Source organism: Ambystoma mexicanum, chromosome 5q (genome assembly GCF_040938575.1).
Source record: "Ambystoma mexicanum isolate Mex_15411 chromosome 5q, UKY_AmexF1_1, whole genome shotgun sequence".
Classification (NCBI taxonomy): domain Eukaryota; kingdom Metazoa; phylum Chordata; class Amphibia; order Caudata; family Ambystomatidae; genus Ambystoma; species Ambystoma mexicanum.
In genome coordinates, this window is record NC_090933.1 from 160,233,587 (window position 1) to 160,247,002 (window position 13,416).

General features: G+C 45.4%; 1 protein-coding gene across 4 annotated transcripts in view; it reads left to right on the plus strand.

The window, feature by feature from the left end:
* The window catches only part of ARHGAP28 (Rho GTPase activating protein 28), a 1,312,783-nt gene that overhangs the window by 1,231,714 nt on the left and 67,653 nt on the right, over nucleotides 1-13,416 (plus strand). For all 4 annotated transcript variants that reach the window (XM_069620694.1, XM_069620693.1, XM_069620692.1 and 1 more), the window contains 2 exons: nucleotides 5,841-6,003; nucleotides 8,680-8,762. In XM_069620694.1, the coding sequence (XP_069476795.1) occupies nucleotides 5,841-6,003; nucleotides 8,680-8,762 (246 nt within the window). The remainder of the gene's footprint in view (nucleotides 1-5,840; nucleotides 6,004-8,679; nucleotides 8,763-13,416) is intronic.

Here is a 13,416-nt window from a genome sequence, read left to right on the forward strand (position 1 = left end):
CCCACTCCTACCCAGTCCCTGGGCTCTCCCCACCCCATCACACACTCTGGGCTCTCCCCACCCTGCTCCCCTGCTCCCACCACTATCCCATGGTTCCTGCCCATCCTGCTCCCATCCCAATCCCTGGGCTCCCCCCATCCCGTTCCCAACACAGTTCGAGGGCCAGTGGCGGCTGGTAAATTTTTTAATTTTTTAAGTGGAGGGGCGTAACTATTTCCCCCAAAAATGCCATAGCGACAGAGCACAGTGAGGTAGCCCGAACCAATCAAGGGAGGTTTGGGGGGTTTTCCCCCGTGAATTTCTTTTAAAATAATGGGTTAAAATGTTGCATTGTAGCGCATACTTTAAAAAAAAATGGGTAAATAGCCAAACAGTTTGCAATTGGTGCTTGGGGCCCAGGGAGCAGGCATGGCATTTTTTACTGGACATCTATAAAAGATGTCCAGTAAAAAGAAACCATCCATGTCCCCTGGGCCCTACTGGGCCTAACACAATCAACATGATTATGTGTGTATGCAAGGCGCTGGCGTGCCAAGGGGGAATCATGGTATTTTTGACTGGACATCTATGATAGAGATACAGTAAAAAAATACTATTTGGCAGGTGGGTAGGGGGATTGTGCAAGGCATTTTTAAAATGCCTTTGTTGTACAACCCTCCTTCACCCCTCTATCCACCACTTGCCAAAATCAGCTCAACGGACCAAAACAAAATAACACACAAACACACACACACACACACACACACATTCATACAACAATTACTCTATCATTCACACGAGCATCCATCACCATACACTCACTCATAACACAAGCATACACGCATCCATACACATATTTACATTTTTTTAAATAAACATAAACATACCTTCTGCATTGGCCTGCATGTGGGTGCTGAAACGCCCTGCTCCAGACTGCTCTGTCCGTATGTGCGTGGCGGTGCAGGAGCTCCCCCTCGCACATACAGCCATGCAGTGCCCCAGCCAGCATTTCCAATGAGCTATGCAATGCTGGCAAAGCAAAACACCCCAGCCTTGCATGGCTCAGTGAGCATGTGTGGCTGGGGAACTGAATTGAACTGTCAAAGGGAAATAGTGTTTCCCTTTGACAGGTCAGCCAGCCCAGGAGCACTCCCTCAGCTGGAAAAAGCAGCTGAGGGAGTGCTCATTGTTTCACTGGACTGGCTCCTTAGCTCCTCCATAATGGGTGAGCGGGCCACTGGGCGGGCGCCCCCTCGCCATTATAGATAAGCCGCCAGGCTCGGACTGGCCTATAGGGAAATAGGGCAATGCCTGTACCAAAAATGCAAAATGCTACTGTGGGCTAGTCAAAATGTGCCACCTTTTTGGCCAATGTGGGCCAGTTTGATGAGTTACTTCACTATGCAGCTAGTAGTTTGGAACATTGTTGCTCAATAAATATTCTTTAAATATCACATTTACTTGCATTTTAACACAAAGCACCCCCTTGGGTACTATTCAAACAGTCTGTGACTAAAATAATTAATATCTATTTACAACTGCGGGCCAATTTTTCATTGGTGCCTGAGACAGTTTCATGCTTCAGCCCAACCACCACTGCCCATTTCTTCCAATCTTACGGCCCCCCAGGGATGAGGCCGCGCCCTCCTGCGGGGTGCGCCCAGTGTTACTCTGTGTCCACAGAACCTCACAATGTGAGCCATTAGGCACTGATGGGAGGGAGGGGGGCTATTAGCAGGGACTTTTTCCATTAAGAAATGTGAATGGGGGTGATGGGAAGGGAGAAGAGTGCATGCATAATGCTGCAGGCGTTTAGGAAATAATGACTATGGATTTAAATCCCAAGGGGTTTGGGGGGTCGAATGAGACATATGGAATCGCAAGCACTGCATTTGAGGAGAAAAGTATCTGGACTTTTTTCGTGGATCAGCCCCCCACTCTTGCAATGATGGATACTCCCCTTGTGACAACATATTTAAGGAATACACGGCGCTCAGTAAAACATTTTGAAAAAGATGTACGTGTAGGTTGCTTTGTCCGCATGTTATGTATGCTGCATACATGACATACGGAACGCAGCAATCTACGTGTTAAAGTACACCTACATTTTCTGAACGCCATATATTCCTTATGTATACTGTTCAGCGAATTTAGGCAACATACAGAGCTTCTGGGTCCATGCGCCCTGCTGGCCACGGCCAACAAGATACGCCAAAATGGCCACTGCGGCCAATACGCACACTGGTTACAGCAAGAGATGCAGTGAAAACACACTCTCACAGCGACCTTTGGCGGCCAGTCTTCAAACTCTATAGTCCATGGCAAACAACCACCTCAGTATGCCAGATAGGACTTGGTTCAAATTTAATTTGTTTACTTCCTAAAGAATGCACCTGATTAGGGTGCCTAGTTAGCACACATATTGTACATTTAATGAAAGGCTTTGCCCTCCAGGTGTTTGTCGAGGATCTACATAGCTTTTTGAAAACATGCAATGAATGGTGAACTGGATCAGAGTTAGGAATTATTCCTATAAATATGTGTGATCTCTTTAACATGTGGTAGTAAAGAGTTCGCAATAATTGCCTTTCCCAGCTGGGACACCACTTCAAAATAGGACACTGTTCCTTTATATAGCATTGCACTCATGCCGGAGGAGCAACGGCTCCAGCTCTCCAGCCTCATGGGTCCCAGGCACTTGCCTTGGCCTCGTATGGAGCTGAGATATGGGGCTGATTCAATATTCAGTCTATGAGCACTTTTGAAGATACATTTTTTTACTTTTATTGATGTTACCCATTAGCACCCCAGAAGCAAGCTTACACTTGAGTGCGATCTTCAAGCCGTTGAGGACATTATAACTTTGAAGCCGTTGTTATTCTGGGCCAGATGGTGGTCCTCCCGGGGATTTGGCATGTTATAGAGAGGCTGTGAAGTATATGTAGTCCCTGGAGGGATCGGGGTCCCTCTTGTAGATGATACATGTAAAAACATGGCTGCTGAGGTCATTTTTGCTTGACCCTGGAAGATATGATTAGTGAGGCCAAGGGGCTTATCAAACAGACTGGCGTTGAGCTTTCTAGAAGCTCCATGGTGGCTGCCCGTGAAAAACACTGTACTGGTATGAGGTACCTCAGAAACAAGGCCGATTTCGGCTTTGAAGCATATTTGGATTGCCTGGGGGTCATTACGACCTGGGCGCAAAGGGATACCGGCACCGGTAATGACACTGGTGCCGGTAGTCCCTTTGCGCCCTATTCCGAGGTCCCTTTGTGGGTCCTCCATTAACGCCTGGTTTTACCAGGAGTTATGGACGGGACCCGCAAAGGGATACCGGGGTCAATAACGGTACCGCAATTTACGGTCCCGTTATTGACGCCTTCCTCCTTCCCATTGAGCTCTATGGTGGCTCGAATGGGGAATGGCTTTTCAAATGGGGACTTACTGGTCCCGCAAAGGTCGGAATAGACCGGTAAGTCCCCATACCACCAAGTCAGTGGCGGTACCGGTATTGGTGCTGGTCATGGCGCTGACTAGCACCAACCTCGGAATGAGGGCCCCTGAGTCCTTGCTTTGCATGGAGACTCTTTCTTGAGCTTCGTATTAGCACCTTGAAATTAGGTCTGTTTACCAAATTGTGACTTGGGGACCACAGGGTGGCCTGCCCAATGTGTGAGGTAATGGAGGAGTCGACCATCCATTTTTTGTTTCTCTGTAGTGGGTACAACGACCTGAGAGCAAAATGCCTAGTCCTGTTATTCAGGCAGGCTGGCATCTGGCAGGTCGAGGTGGCTATGGCAGTCTGCCTTGATGCTGGCAATTTAGCCGTGGCCTATACTGTAACCGAGTTCGTAGATAGATCGTGGTTGAGAAGATGCAAATTGGTGCTCTGGTTCTAATTGTTGGATGTTAGCCAAGAACAAGCACAAGGCTTGTTGACCACCAGCCAAGATTAAATATTTGCCCTGTACTGCTCTGCACTTTATCCTTATGTGTTACTAATTCTTATTTATTATGTCAAGTTGTTATTTTAAGATAGTAAGATAGTTGAGAAGTAAATGATTAAAAACCTGGCTCTGTTGGGATCTACGTGATTTTACCGAACCAAAAAGTCCTTTTTTCCCTTCAATTTTCTGCAAATATGTATGTGGGGGTAGAGCCCCTACAGCCCCCACCTTGCCCCTATACATTTTCTATTCACTCCCCCCCCCACATATATATATGCAGAAATTTGGGGGTTGAACTTTTAGGGGTCGAACTTTTGGGAGTAGGTACATTTGTACAATACCCTCCTATTGTGGGCGATTTTCTATGATTCAGCAATGGACCTGTAGTTTAGGTGCTGTGATTATATAATTGTACTGTAAAGCACTGCACTTTAACCTTTGTATATTATGAATTATCGAAACAAGTTTTAATAGGTGTTTGGTCATTTGTTAAGTAATGTTACCAAAATGTGTCTGTTAATGGAAAGGGTACATGTAGCCATATGAATTGGATGATATTACGGCTGCGTGTTGACCCTGCTTCACACTTTATTATGTGTAAGTCCCAGATATTGATTTAGGCCTTAAATGGATTTAATTTTGTATGACTTGTATCAACGTATGACTTCTCCAAGCAACGAGTTGGTGGTAGATCTCTTTCTGCGGCTGGTGCCTCCCTCTGGAACAGCCTCCCTGCCTCCCTTAAACTTGAGAAGAACCATCTCCGGTTCCGGAAGCACCTCAAAACCTTTCTCTTTGCTTCTGCTTTTTCTCCTCCTCTTCTCTGCTGACCACCTGGCTGTAACTGGAACTGCACTGGCTACCGGGACACCCTCGGGCCCAGGTCCTTCCCCCACCAGCGTCACACACCTGCACTGCCCAGCTGGCAACCCCTGCATTTGGGGACTGTTTCTGTATCCCTACAGTCCCCCTAACAGCCCTTTAAACCTGTTGCCCGCTCTTACCCATGCACTTGCCACTTGCTGGCTATTACTTGTTATAATTTTCTCCCATGTATTGCACTGTCCCTGCCTCCTTCCCACGCACTTGCAAGATCTGAATGACACCTGGCCTAGTAGGATTGTTGTCCGTCCTCCCTCTGTTCCCCTCCCTTGCCTCGTCGCGCCTTGAAACACTTGTGTATAGGCACGTTGTAAATGCCGTATCATATCATATCATCATATCATATCAATTTCTTTGAGCATTTAATTTGTTATGTCTCAGCAAGGTACCGCACTATATTCGTTCAAGCCACACATCTGTGCTTCAAACTGTGCTTTAGATGGTTACCAGACATTTGGTCGAAAAAAATTGGTCGACCAGACAAATGATCGAACCAATTTGGTCGAAAACCAAATGGTCGAATTTTTTATTTTTTTATTTTCACCCCTTTTTTTGGGGGGGGGTGGGTCCCCCCCCAAACCCTCTTTTTTTTCTAAAAACCCATTTTTGTAAAAAACGAAAACCCGAAAAATAAATATATAATTAAAAAAAAAAATTCGACCATTTGGTTTTCGACCAAATTGCGTCGACCAAATGTCATTCGACCAGTTTTAGGTCGACCAAATGTCTGGACACCCTTTAGATCTGTATCTCTTTTTTTGATTGTATGTTTTGTATGCTTTTATGGTTTGGAGTCCAAGTAAAAACTGGCTGATATACCTTTAAATCTTAAAACATGCCTGTAAAGTTTGGGAATTATATCAGAAGCCAATACAAATTGGGTCTGACACAAAGAAAAAAGGAACATCAAATACAGTATGAATCTGGCAGACGAAAACAATCATAAATAAGAAAAAAGCTGATGGAATGTTCTTCTTTCCATGTCTTTACAGTTCATGAAATTAAAATGTCCCCTCCTGTTTTGGTTTGCAGACTCTGCGTCAGGAACTTGAAGCAACATTTTACGAAGACAAATTTGACTGGAACCAGGTCCGAAGCAACGATGCAGCGGGCCTGCTGAAGATGTTCATACGGGAACTCCCCAGCCCTCTCTTCACGGCAGAGTATCTACCTGCCTTCATCGCTTTAGTGGAAAGTATGTGGAATGCTCATCAAATGGAACATCAGTCTCACATTGGCCTCATGTACTTATTGGTCCAAAATGGTTTTCACAAGACCAAACAGTGTATTGTGACTGCCATAGATACATAATGTAACATTAAGACAAATATACAATCCACCATTGTAGGCAATAGAGGTTGTGGGAGCAGGGGGGGTTGCAGGAGTGTTCAAGGACAAGTCATTGGATTGCTCAAGGCAAAGGAGGTGTTGTATGACAGCAATCTTGAATGAGGATATGGTTGGACTGTCCTTGATATCTGGAGGTAGTGCATTCTAACAGATTGCGACAAGAAGGGCTACCGTGCAAGAGGTGGCGTAGGGTTGATGGGCCACGTTTATGTTCAAGAAGGCCTCAGAGTGAAGCACGTGAGTGGAAGAGTAGCCAGATATAGAGTCTCCCAGGCAGGAGGGGGTCCTCCTAGTCCATGGATATATTTATATATTTGGGAAGAGAGTGATTTTTCATAAATAATCACCCCACTTGGTTGTAGTTTGCACATCCTGGGAGGAGGAGCAAAGGAGGTTGTAGAAGGTGCAGGAAGTTTAGAGTACTTGAGTTCTTGCTGTGCATCAAGGGTAAAGTAAACATATGGGTAATCATGAGGCTAGACTGGCCTACAGTCACTGTAGGCCAGTCTAGCTGGGTAATAAAACGTATCATGTTTGCTTTACCTAACTGTGCATCAAGGATAAAGAAAAGATACATGTTATTACTTGGATGGGCTGGCCTAAAAGTAATAACACTTATCATGTTTGCTTTACCCTTGATGCATAGTAAGTGTTATTACATGAATAAGGCAAAGTGCTATGGGGCAAACTAAGTGTGGCTGCTATTTGAGTGGTGAGTGCTGTGTGGACCCCTGCTTGGCCAGGTGTAAAAGAAGAGGCTTCCCCCACAGCCTTCAGACATACATCTTACAGATGCCCAAGTGCCAATACGTCTTTCAACCTTTAACCGGTCCTTTTCTAGGCCGGGCTTAGTCCACATGTTTGTTCAAAATGTGCATTGTCCAAAAACGAGAATGTTATAGTTGCTCGAGAAAGTCATACCTTCTGTGATCTGTTAAACAGATACAGTTCCTGTCCCCCATTTCAGAAAAGACTGTGCCCATTGGCGTCCCGCATGCGATTGCTAATGTGGCACAGTCTCTCCTTAAACAGGGGACTGGAACTATATCTGTTTAACTGATCACGAAAGGTATGAATTTCTCAAGCAACTATACAATTCTCATTTGTGGTAAAAGGTCGAAACGTGTGTTGACACTTGGGCATCTGCAATTCCCACAAATTGCATATGTTTTGGTTGGATTAGGGAATACATAGTCTCTCATTCCAAGTATGGTGGTAAGGGATACCAGGCACCGGTAAGGAGACGGGTGCCGGTAATCCCTTACCGCCCTACTACGAGATCCCTTAGCAGGTCCCTTCCTTAACGCCTGGTCTGACCAGGTGTTAAGGGGGGGACCCGTTAAGGGACCTGGGCGCAAATAATGGGCTTGGCATACGCCAGCCCGTTATTTGCGCCCTCCCCATTCCCATTGAGCCCTATGGGGGCTCAAATGGGAATGGGGAATGGTTTGGTAAATGGGGACTTACCGGTCCCTCCAAGGTCGGAATGGACCGGTAAGTCTCCATTGTACCAAAAACGGAGTCGGTACCGTTATGGGAGGCAGTCATGGTGCAAATATTGCCATGACTACCACCATACTCGGAATGAGGGCCATAGTTTCATAGATTTTGTAAAAAGAGACTGAACCCTATCAATTTGTGAGGAGACATATGTCTGTGACTGCTAACTCACCTCAATAATTTCGGTTAATCTGGAGCTATTGAGCTACTAATAGCCAAGGACCTGTGCCCGGATTTAGGTGTAATTTATTTCTTCAAATTGTTTCACATAGATAGACTGGCCGACATTCAACCTAGACAAAACTATTGCATTCGAGTACATATGAGGAGAAATGGCATGTGAGGAGGAACACAAAGCTTGTAGGTTTTTGGTAATTTGCCCACCCAGTGACTGCCCATGCCCATACTAATCCCTCTGGTCATTCCCACCCAGGACCTGCCCCTCCCCGCCCAAAATACCTCCTTGTGGGTACTATTTGAGCTTGCTTTAACCAATCCTTAACAATAAACTGTGTGCTCAAAATGTCCACCAGTGCTTTTTTAAAGCAGTCTTCTGGGAGTTGATAACTGGATTGGAACTGTAAACACGCTACTGGAATAATAAATATGTCTTAACCAGGTCTGCCTTCAGACACTCGATTTATAAGCACTATGCGTGTCCTTCACTGAAGTCCTGTAAAAAATAAGCATTGGCAAAGACAACAGTTTTGGCTTGCGTATAAGCATTCAGCATTTGTCAGGCACTGTTATTAGATGCCTGGGTACTTGTCCCATTTTGCAGCTGCTACCATTGATGGCCAGTTAATACCACCACAGCAGTGGCTGGAAGTATCTTTGCCATGCCTACACAAAAGTCCAAATGGTTGGCATTGCCAATGCTTGTTATATTTTGGGGTATTACATTGTACAGAGCACCTCACAAAAGCTGCAGCCACACGCTCTTGTACTGTCTTCTAATTAAGTGGCGGAATAAATGGTTTCTGAATTAGCGTCACTGTTTGTGGTTTTCTTACTCCCTTAGAAATCTCCAAGATCAAGTTACAGCTGCAAGCCCTCCATCTGTTAATCATGCTCCTGCCCGATGCCAACCGCGACATTGCCAAGGTAAGCATGAAATGCTTTGGTGCTGCCAATTGTTGGTGCCTTGCGCCTGTGTCCTTTTTTAATGATCTCCAATTTGTGCGACTGATCTCTAGCATTTGAGAACATGAACGGGCTGTAGGTGCCTGAATGCTGGCCTCTCTTGTTGTTTAGAGCCAGTGAAATAGCTCAGCGAGTTAAGCCCTAGCTTCAGAGGACTCTGTGTATCCAGGGATCAAAGGTTTGAATCCTAGCAGGGTCCACTCTCCCTTGACCCTCCCAAGGTCCAGGGAGGGAGTCCCAGTAATGCCATGTACAGCACTTACAGTATGGGGAAATGAGTCATGTCTTGCGATATAAGAATGTGACTGCATTATCAGAGTTTATAGGTGGCTGGTTGCAGCGCCGTGTCACGTTATGAAAAGGAAGTGAGGTTATTATAAAGTTGTCTGCATTTTGAGCATTGACATAATTTCACCAAACTCACAGGGTAGCAAAAAGCAACTTCCAATTCCTTTTTTCATCGCAATGTCATCACAGAGAATTGTATTGCATGATCTTTGATCCCATCACTGTCAAAGGTCATGAAATGACATTTTCTGAACAGTATTTGGAAGGTGCTTTTGCTATGACATGACATTGCATTTCACAATGACGACATCACAGGAAGTGACGTTTTTAGCAGGCGTAGAACTATTCTCCAAGAAGTGGAATCTTAGTAAGATAAGCACAGCATCTCAATAGAGTAGGAACATTCCTCATTTGATGACTAACCAAGGACTGTTGGGGCTAACAGGCGATACAGTATGACATTAGAGTAGTGACTGCAGATCCCTTCCAAGGTGTATGGCCAATGCCGTTGCAGGTGTGCCTTGAAATGGTGTTAAACAAATAATGCAATGGGCCTGACCCATGCAGCTGAATGTATTCAGATACCCTGTGTACAGGCAGTGTTCGGGGAAGCCAAGCATGCGTCCAGGCACGATGGGTTGGGAGAGTCCATTGAATATCACCACCCAGGAGGTGTCCTTTCCCTGGAGTCCTGTGTTACGGTGGGGGAAGGGGATTTATTTATTTATTATTTATTAAAGCATTTCCTAAATCGCGCCAAATGCCCGGAGGCCTCAGAGCTCGCACATACAATGAACAAAAAAAAGCAAGCATTTCAAGGAGGGCAAGAGATCCAGGGGTAGAGAACGAGAAGGGAAGGGGGTGGTAAGGGCCCCAGGAGCCATCAGGTTGGCCCTGAACGGTGTGTGCACTCGCGGCCTGTCAGGCTGCACACCCACGTGGGGTTGAACGTTTGTCACCCAAAAGGGAGGCTGGATGTCCAGGGCAAACACTGTCAGCGTGACAGAAGTTGTGCTGACAGTGCTTGCTTTTGCTCACCATGTAAACTGAACGGCAGGAGGGGCCTCACCATTGTGAGGACCATGTGACCCCCCTTGAGGGTTGCGGCGACTGCCAGCACTCTTCACTGCATTCCAATGCGCCAAGTAATCACATTGTTTCTGTGTGGTCGCATGCTGCAAACCATGCACGCCAGGTCGGGTCCTTTGACGATATGCACCTCTGTATTTACTATAATGCTGCCATCCCATTCTAGGGGATTGCCCAATATGCTTCGGTAATGTACAGTGTGACTGGGGGGTCAATTACATAAAACAGGGCTCTGTCATCACTAACTGTGGTACACACATTATAGAACACGGATGCAGCCATCATATGCCAGGCTAGAGACACCACATGATAGAGGAATTGTCATCATTTTCTAGGGGGCTTCGATCATATGCCAGCAGTGGTGCATCACGAGTCAGAGGTAATTTCCTGATCTGCCATGGATGCAGGCATGCTATTAACATATACTTGGAGTGTGGTGCCGTTGTGTGCCAGGGGTGCTGGTATTGTACGTCAAAAGTGCAGCTGTGACTTCAGAGTAACTGTCCTTGTATAAGATGTAAGTGTTCCCATCATATTGCAAGGAGCCAGTCCTCATATGCCCGGAGTTCAGTGGTGGAGCTGTTATGTGCCAGGGAAGCTGCCATCACGAGACGGGACACCAAATTCATATGACAGAGATTGCACATTGCAAGTGTCCAAACATTCTATGGCAGTGTACTGCAACCACAGACTGGGGAGCACCATAATAAGCATGAGGTTCATCATTATAGTCTTGGGTTACTATCTTCATTTGGTACCAGGGGAGCAATCATAGAAGAGAGATTCTGGCATCATTTGCCAGGGGTGCTACCATCATGTATGATGTGATAACATTGTATGCCAGTAGTGTATACATAATATAGGCAGGGTTTACCTACACGTCATAATAGGGATAGTGTTACAGTCACGCCCATGTCGACGTCCCCTTTCAATCCTCGAAAGAAAGATGCAATACTCTGCGATTACCACTAGATGTCAGACTATGCGCAGCATGTGAATCTAAGCAGATACAATCATCAGAAATGCTATTACGGTGAGTAATGCATGTCATATAAAAGCAGTGCTTGCATTAAATTACAGATGCGCAGCCATGATATGTCAGAGGCAAGGCCATCATATACAAGGAACATCAACATTATAAGAGGAGGCCATCGGTGTGCATCCTGCATATGCCATTGAAGTAGTTAGCATATGTCAGTGGATCAGCCATCATAGGACTGTGTTAGACATCACATGTCAGGGGTGCAGCCAGCCTATACCAGGGTATGAGTCATCTCTTGCCAGACGTGCTAACGCCCTGACTTTGCACCCCTCCACCCTCTTATTCATGAGGCTGTGGCCCAATGTCTGAAAGGATGGAGAGACTGCATAGGCTCTACGCAGAGGCTTCTCTGTTCATGCAAGAGAGCATGGACTCTACAGCCCTGCATTTCCATTCACTTGCCCCCTCCATGGTGCAGGAAGCACAGGAAGGCTTTGTGGTTTGCATGGAGATCTACTAGTGCAGGTTCCTGAAAGGGAAGCAGTGGAAATGAACTGTACCAACTTAACCACAGTAGAATATTATTTTTAGTTAGTTCAATAAACACTGTCAAAAATTGGATTTGTCTCATTTTGTAACTGAATTAGCACACCATCAAAGTGTTCTTTTCACATTACAGTTGATACCAAAAAAAGTCAAAACAGATGAGTCAGAAAGAGGTCCAACTGAACAGTGAGGTTTATTTCCTACCTAGATGCAGCACTCAGGATCTACACTCTGCTGACAGCTATCAATAGGACCATAGGAGTCATAATGTACACCACCTACTGAGACAACCAAAGTGAGAAGGGAAATAAACAAACACTTTCAAACATCACATAACTCTTCCACACAAAATTCTGCTTATGGACTAAAAAGGCACTGACAGAGCCAACAGTTTTGGCCTTTGTGCAGGAACGCGATAGGCATCTGCCAAGCACTGCCATAACGGCATCACCTGTCCATGAGGTGGTATCAGGTGAAAATGTTGTGATTAGCTGGCAAACGCATATTTAATTTCTATATGCAAGCCAACATTGTTTGCTTTGCCAGTGCTTGTTTTTGTATAAAAGCATTTTTATTAGTTGTGTGTATCAACAAAGGAGTACAGAGATTTACACATCTCTATGAAAAAGATCTCAGACCTAAGTAACACCATTGTCAACAGAAAAACATCTCACTTTTATAAACTCCCCCTTTTAATGTATGTCAGTAATTTGCCAAAAAAAATTACAAAATTTATTATGTAAAAAAGGTTCATAACCAGGAGCTGTACATACATTCTGAGGCTATGTAGAAGATCAGTGGTTTCTACTTCTGCATGAAGCCGACTCAGTCTCTGAATATGTCACCCGCCATCTTCTCCATTGCCAGCCCTGACCACAGGCTTGTCCACCAGAGGTTTACATGCAGCATTTCACTGTTTTTCCACTCTGCCATTTTGGCCATCAAGAGGAGTAGGGTTAATATTGAACTGCCTGTGGAGGATAGGGGATGTGTATGTTTGATAGGTATACCCAGTAACACTAGTCCTGGGTCAAATGGGAAGGTCCACCAATTATTTTGGAGATATGTGCTATTTCTTCTTCCCAGAACGGCTGGATCTTCAGGCATTCCCACGAAATGTGTAAGTAAGTGCCTTCAGCCCAGCAATCCCTTCAACAATTCCCTCCTGAACCTGGGTAGGTCTTCTGCAACCTGTCAAGGGTCAAGTACCAGCACAAAATTACTTTGTACACTGACTCCTTAAGTTGCATCGCCATAGCAACCGTTTTTGTTCTTTGCTAAATCCCCTCCAATTCCTTCTCAGAGATTTGTCTCCCCAAATCCCTCTTCCATGTGTTCATGTAATGTGTTCATGTATGCCCATTTCCTCTGTCCTCCAGCTTGGAAAGAGTGGTAATGAGTCCTTTCATCATTATTGACTCGGGTAGACATTTCTCAAAGGGTGTGAAAGTCCTAGTGGCCGCTTCCCTTAGCGGCCTGCCCATCACCTAGTGCCGTAACTGGAAATATTGGAACCGGTCCCGTTCTCTGATAGGGGGGTTTTCCTAAAGTCCAGTTGAGGTAAGACTTCACAAACCTATCCCTTCCATTCAAGTCCCCAAATCTTAGTATAAGTCTATACTACCCAAGGGATATTGGTAGAATGGCAGAGCAGCCGGGCTTATCATAGAAGGAAGATGTGAGCTGTAGGTAAGTACACTGAACCCAATA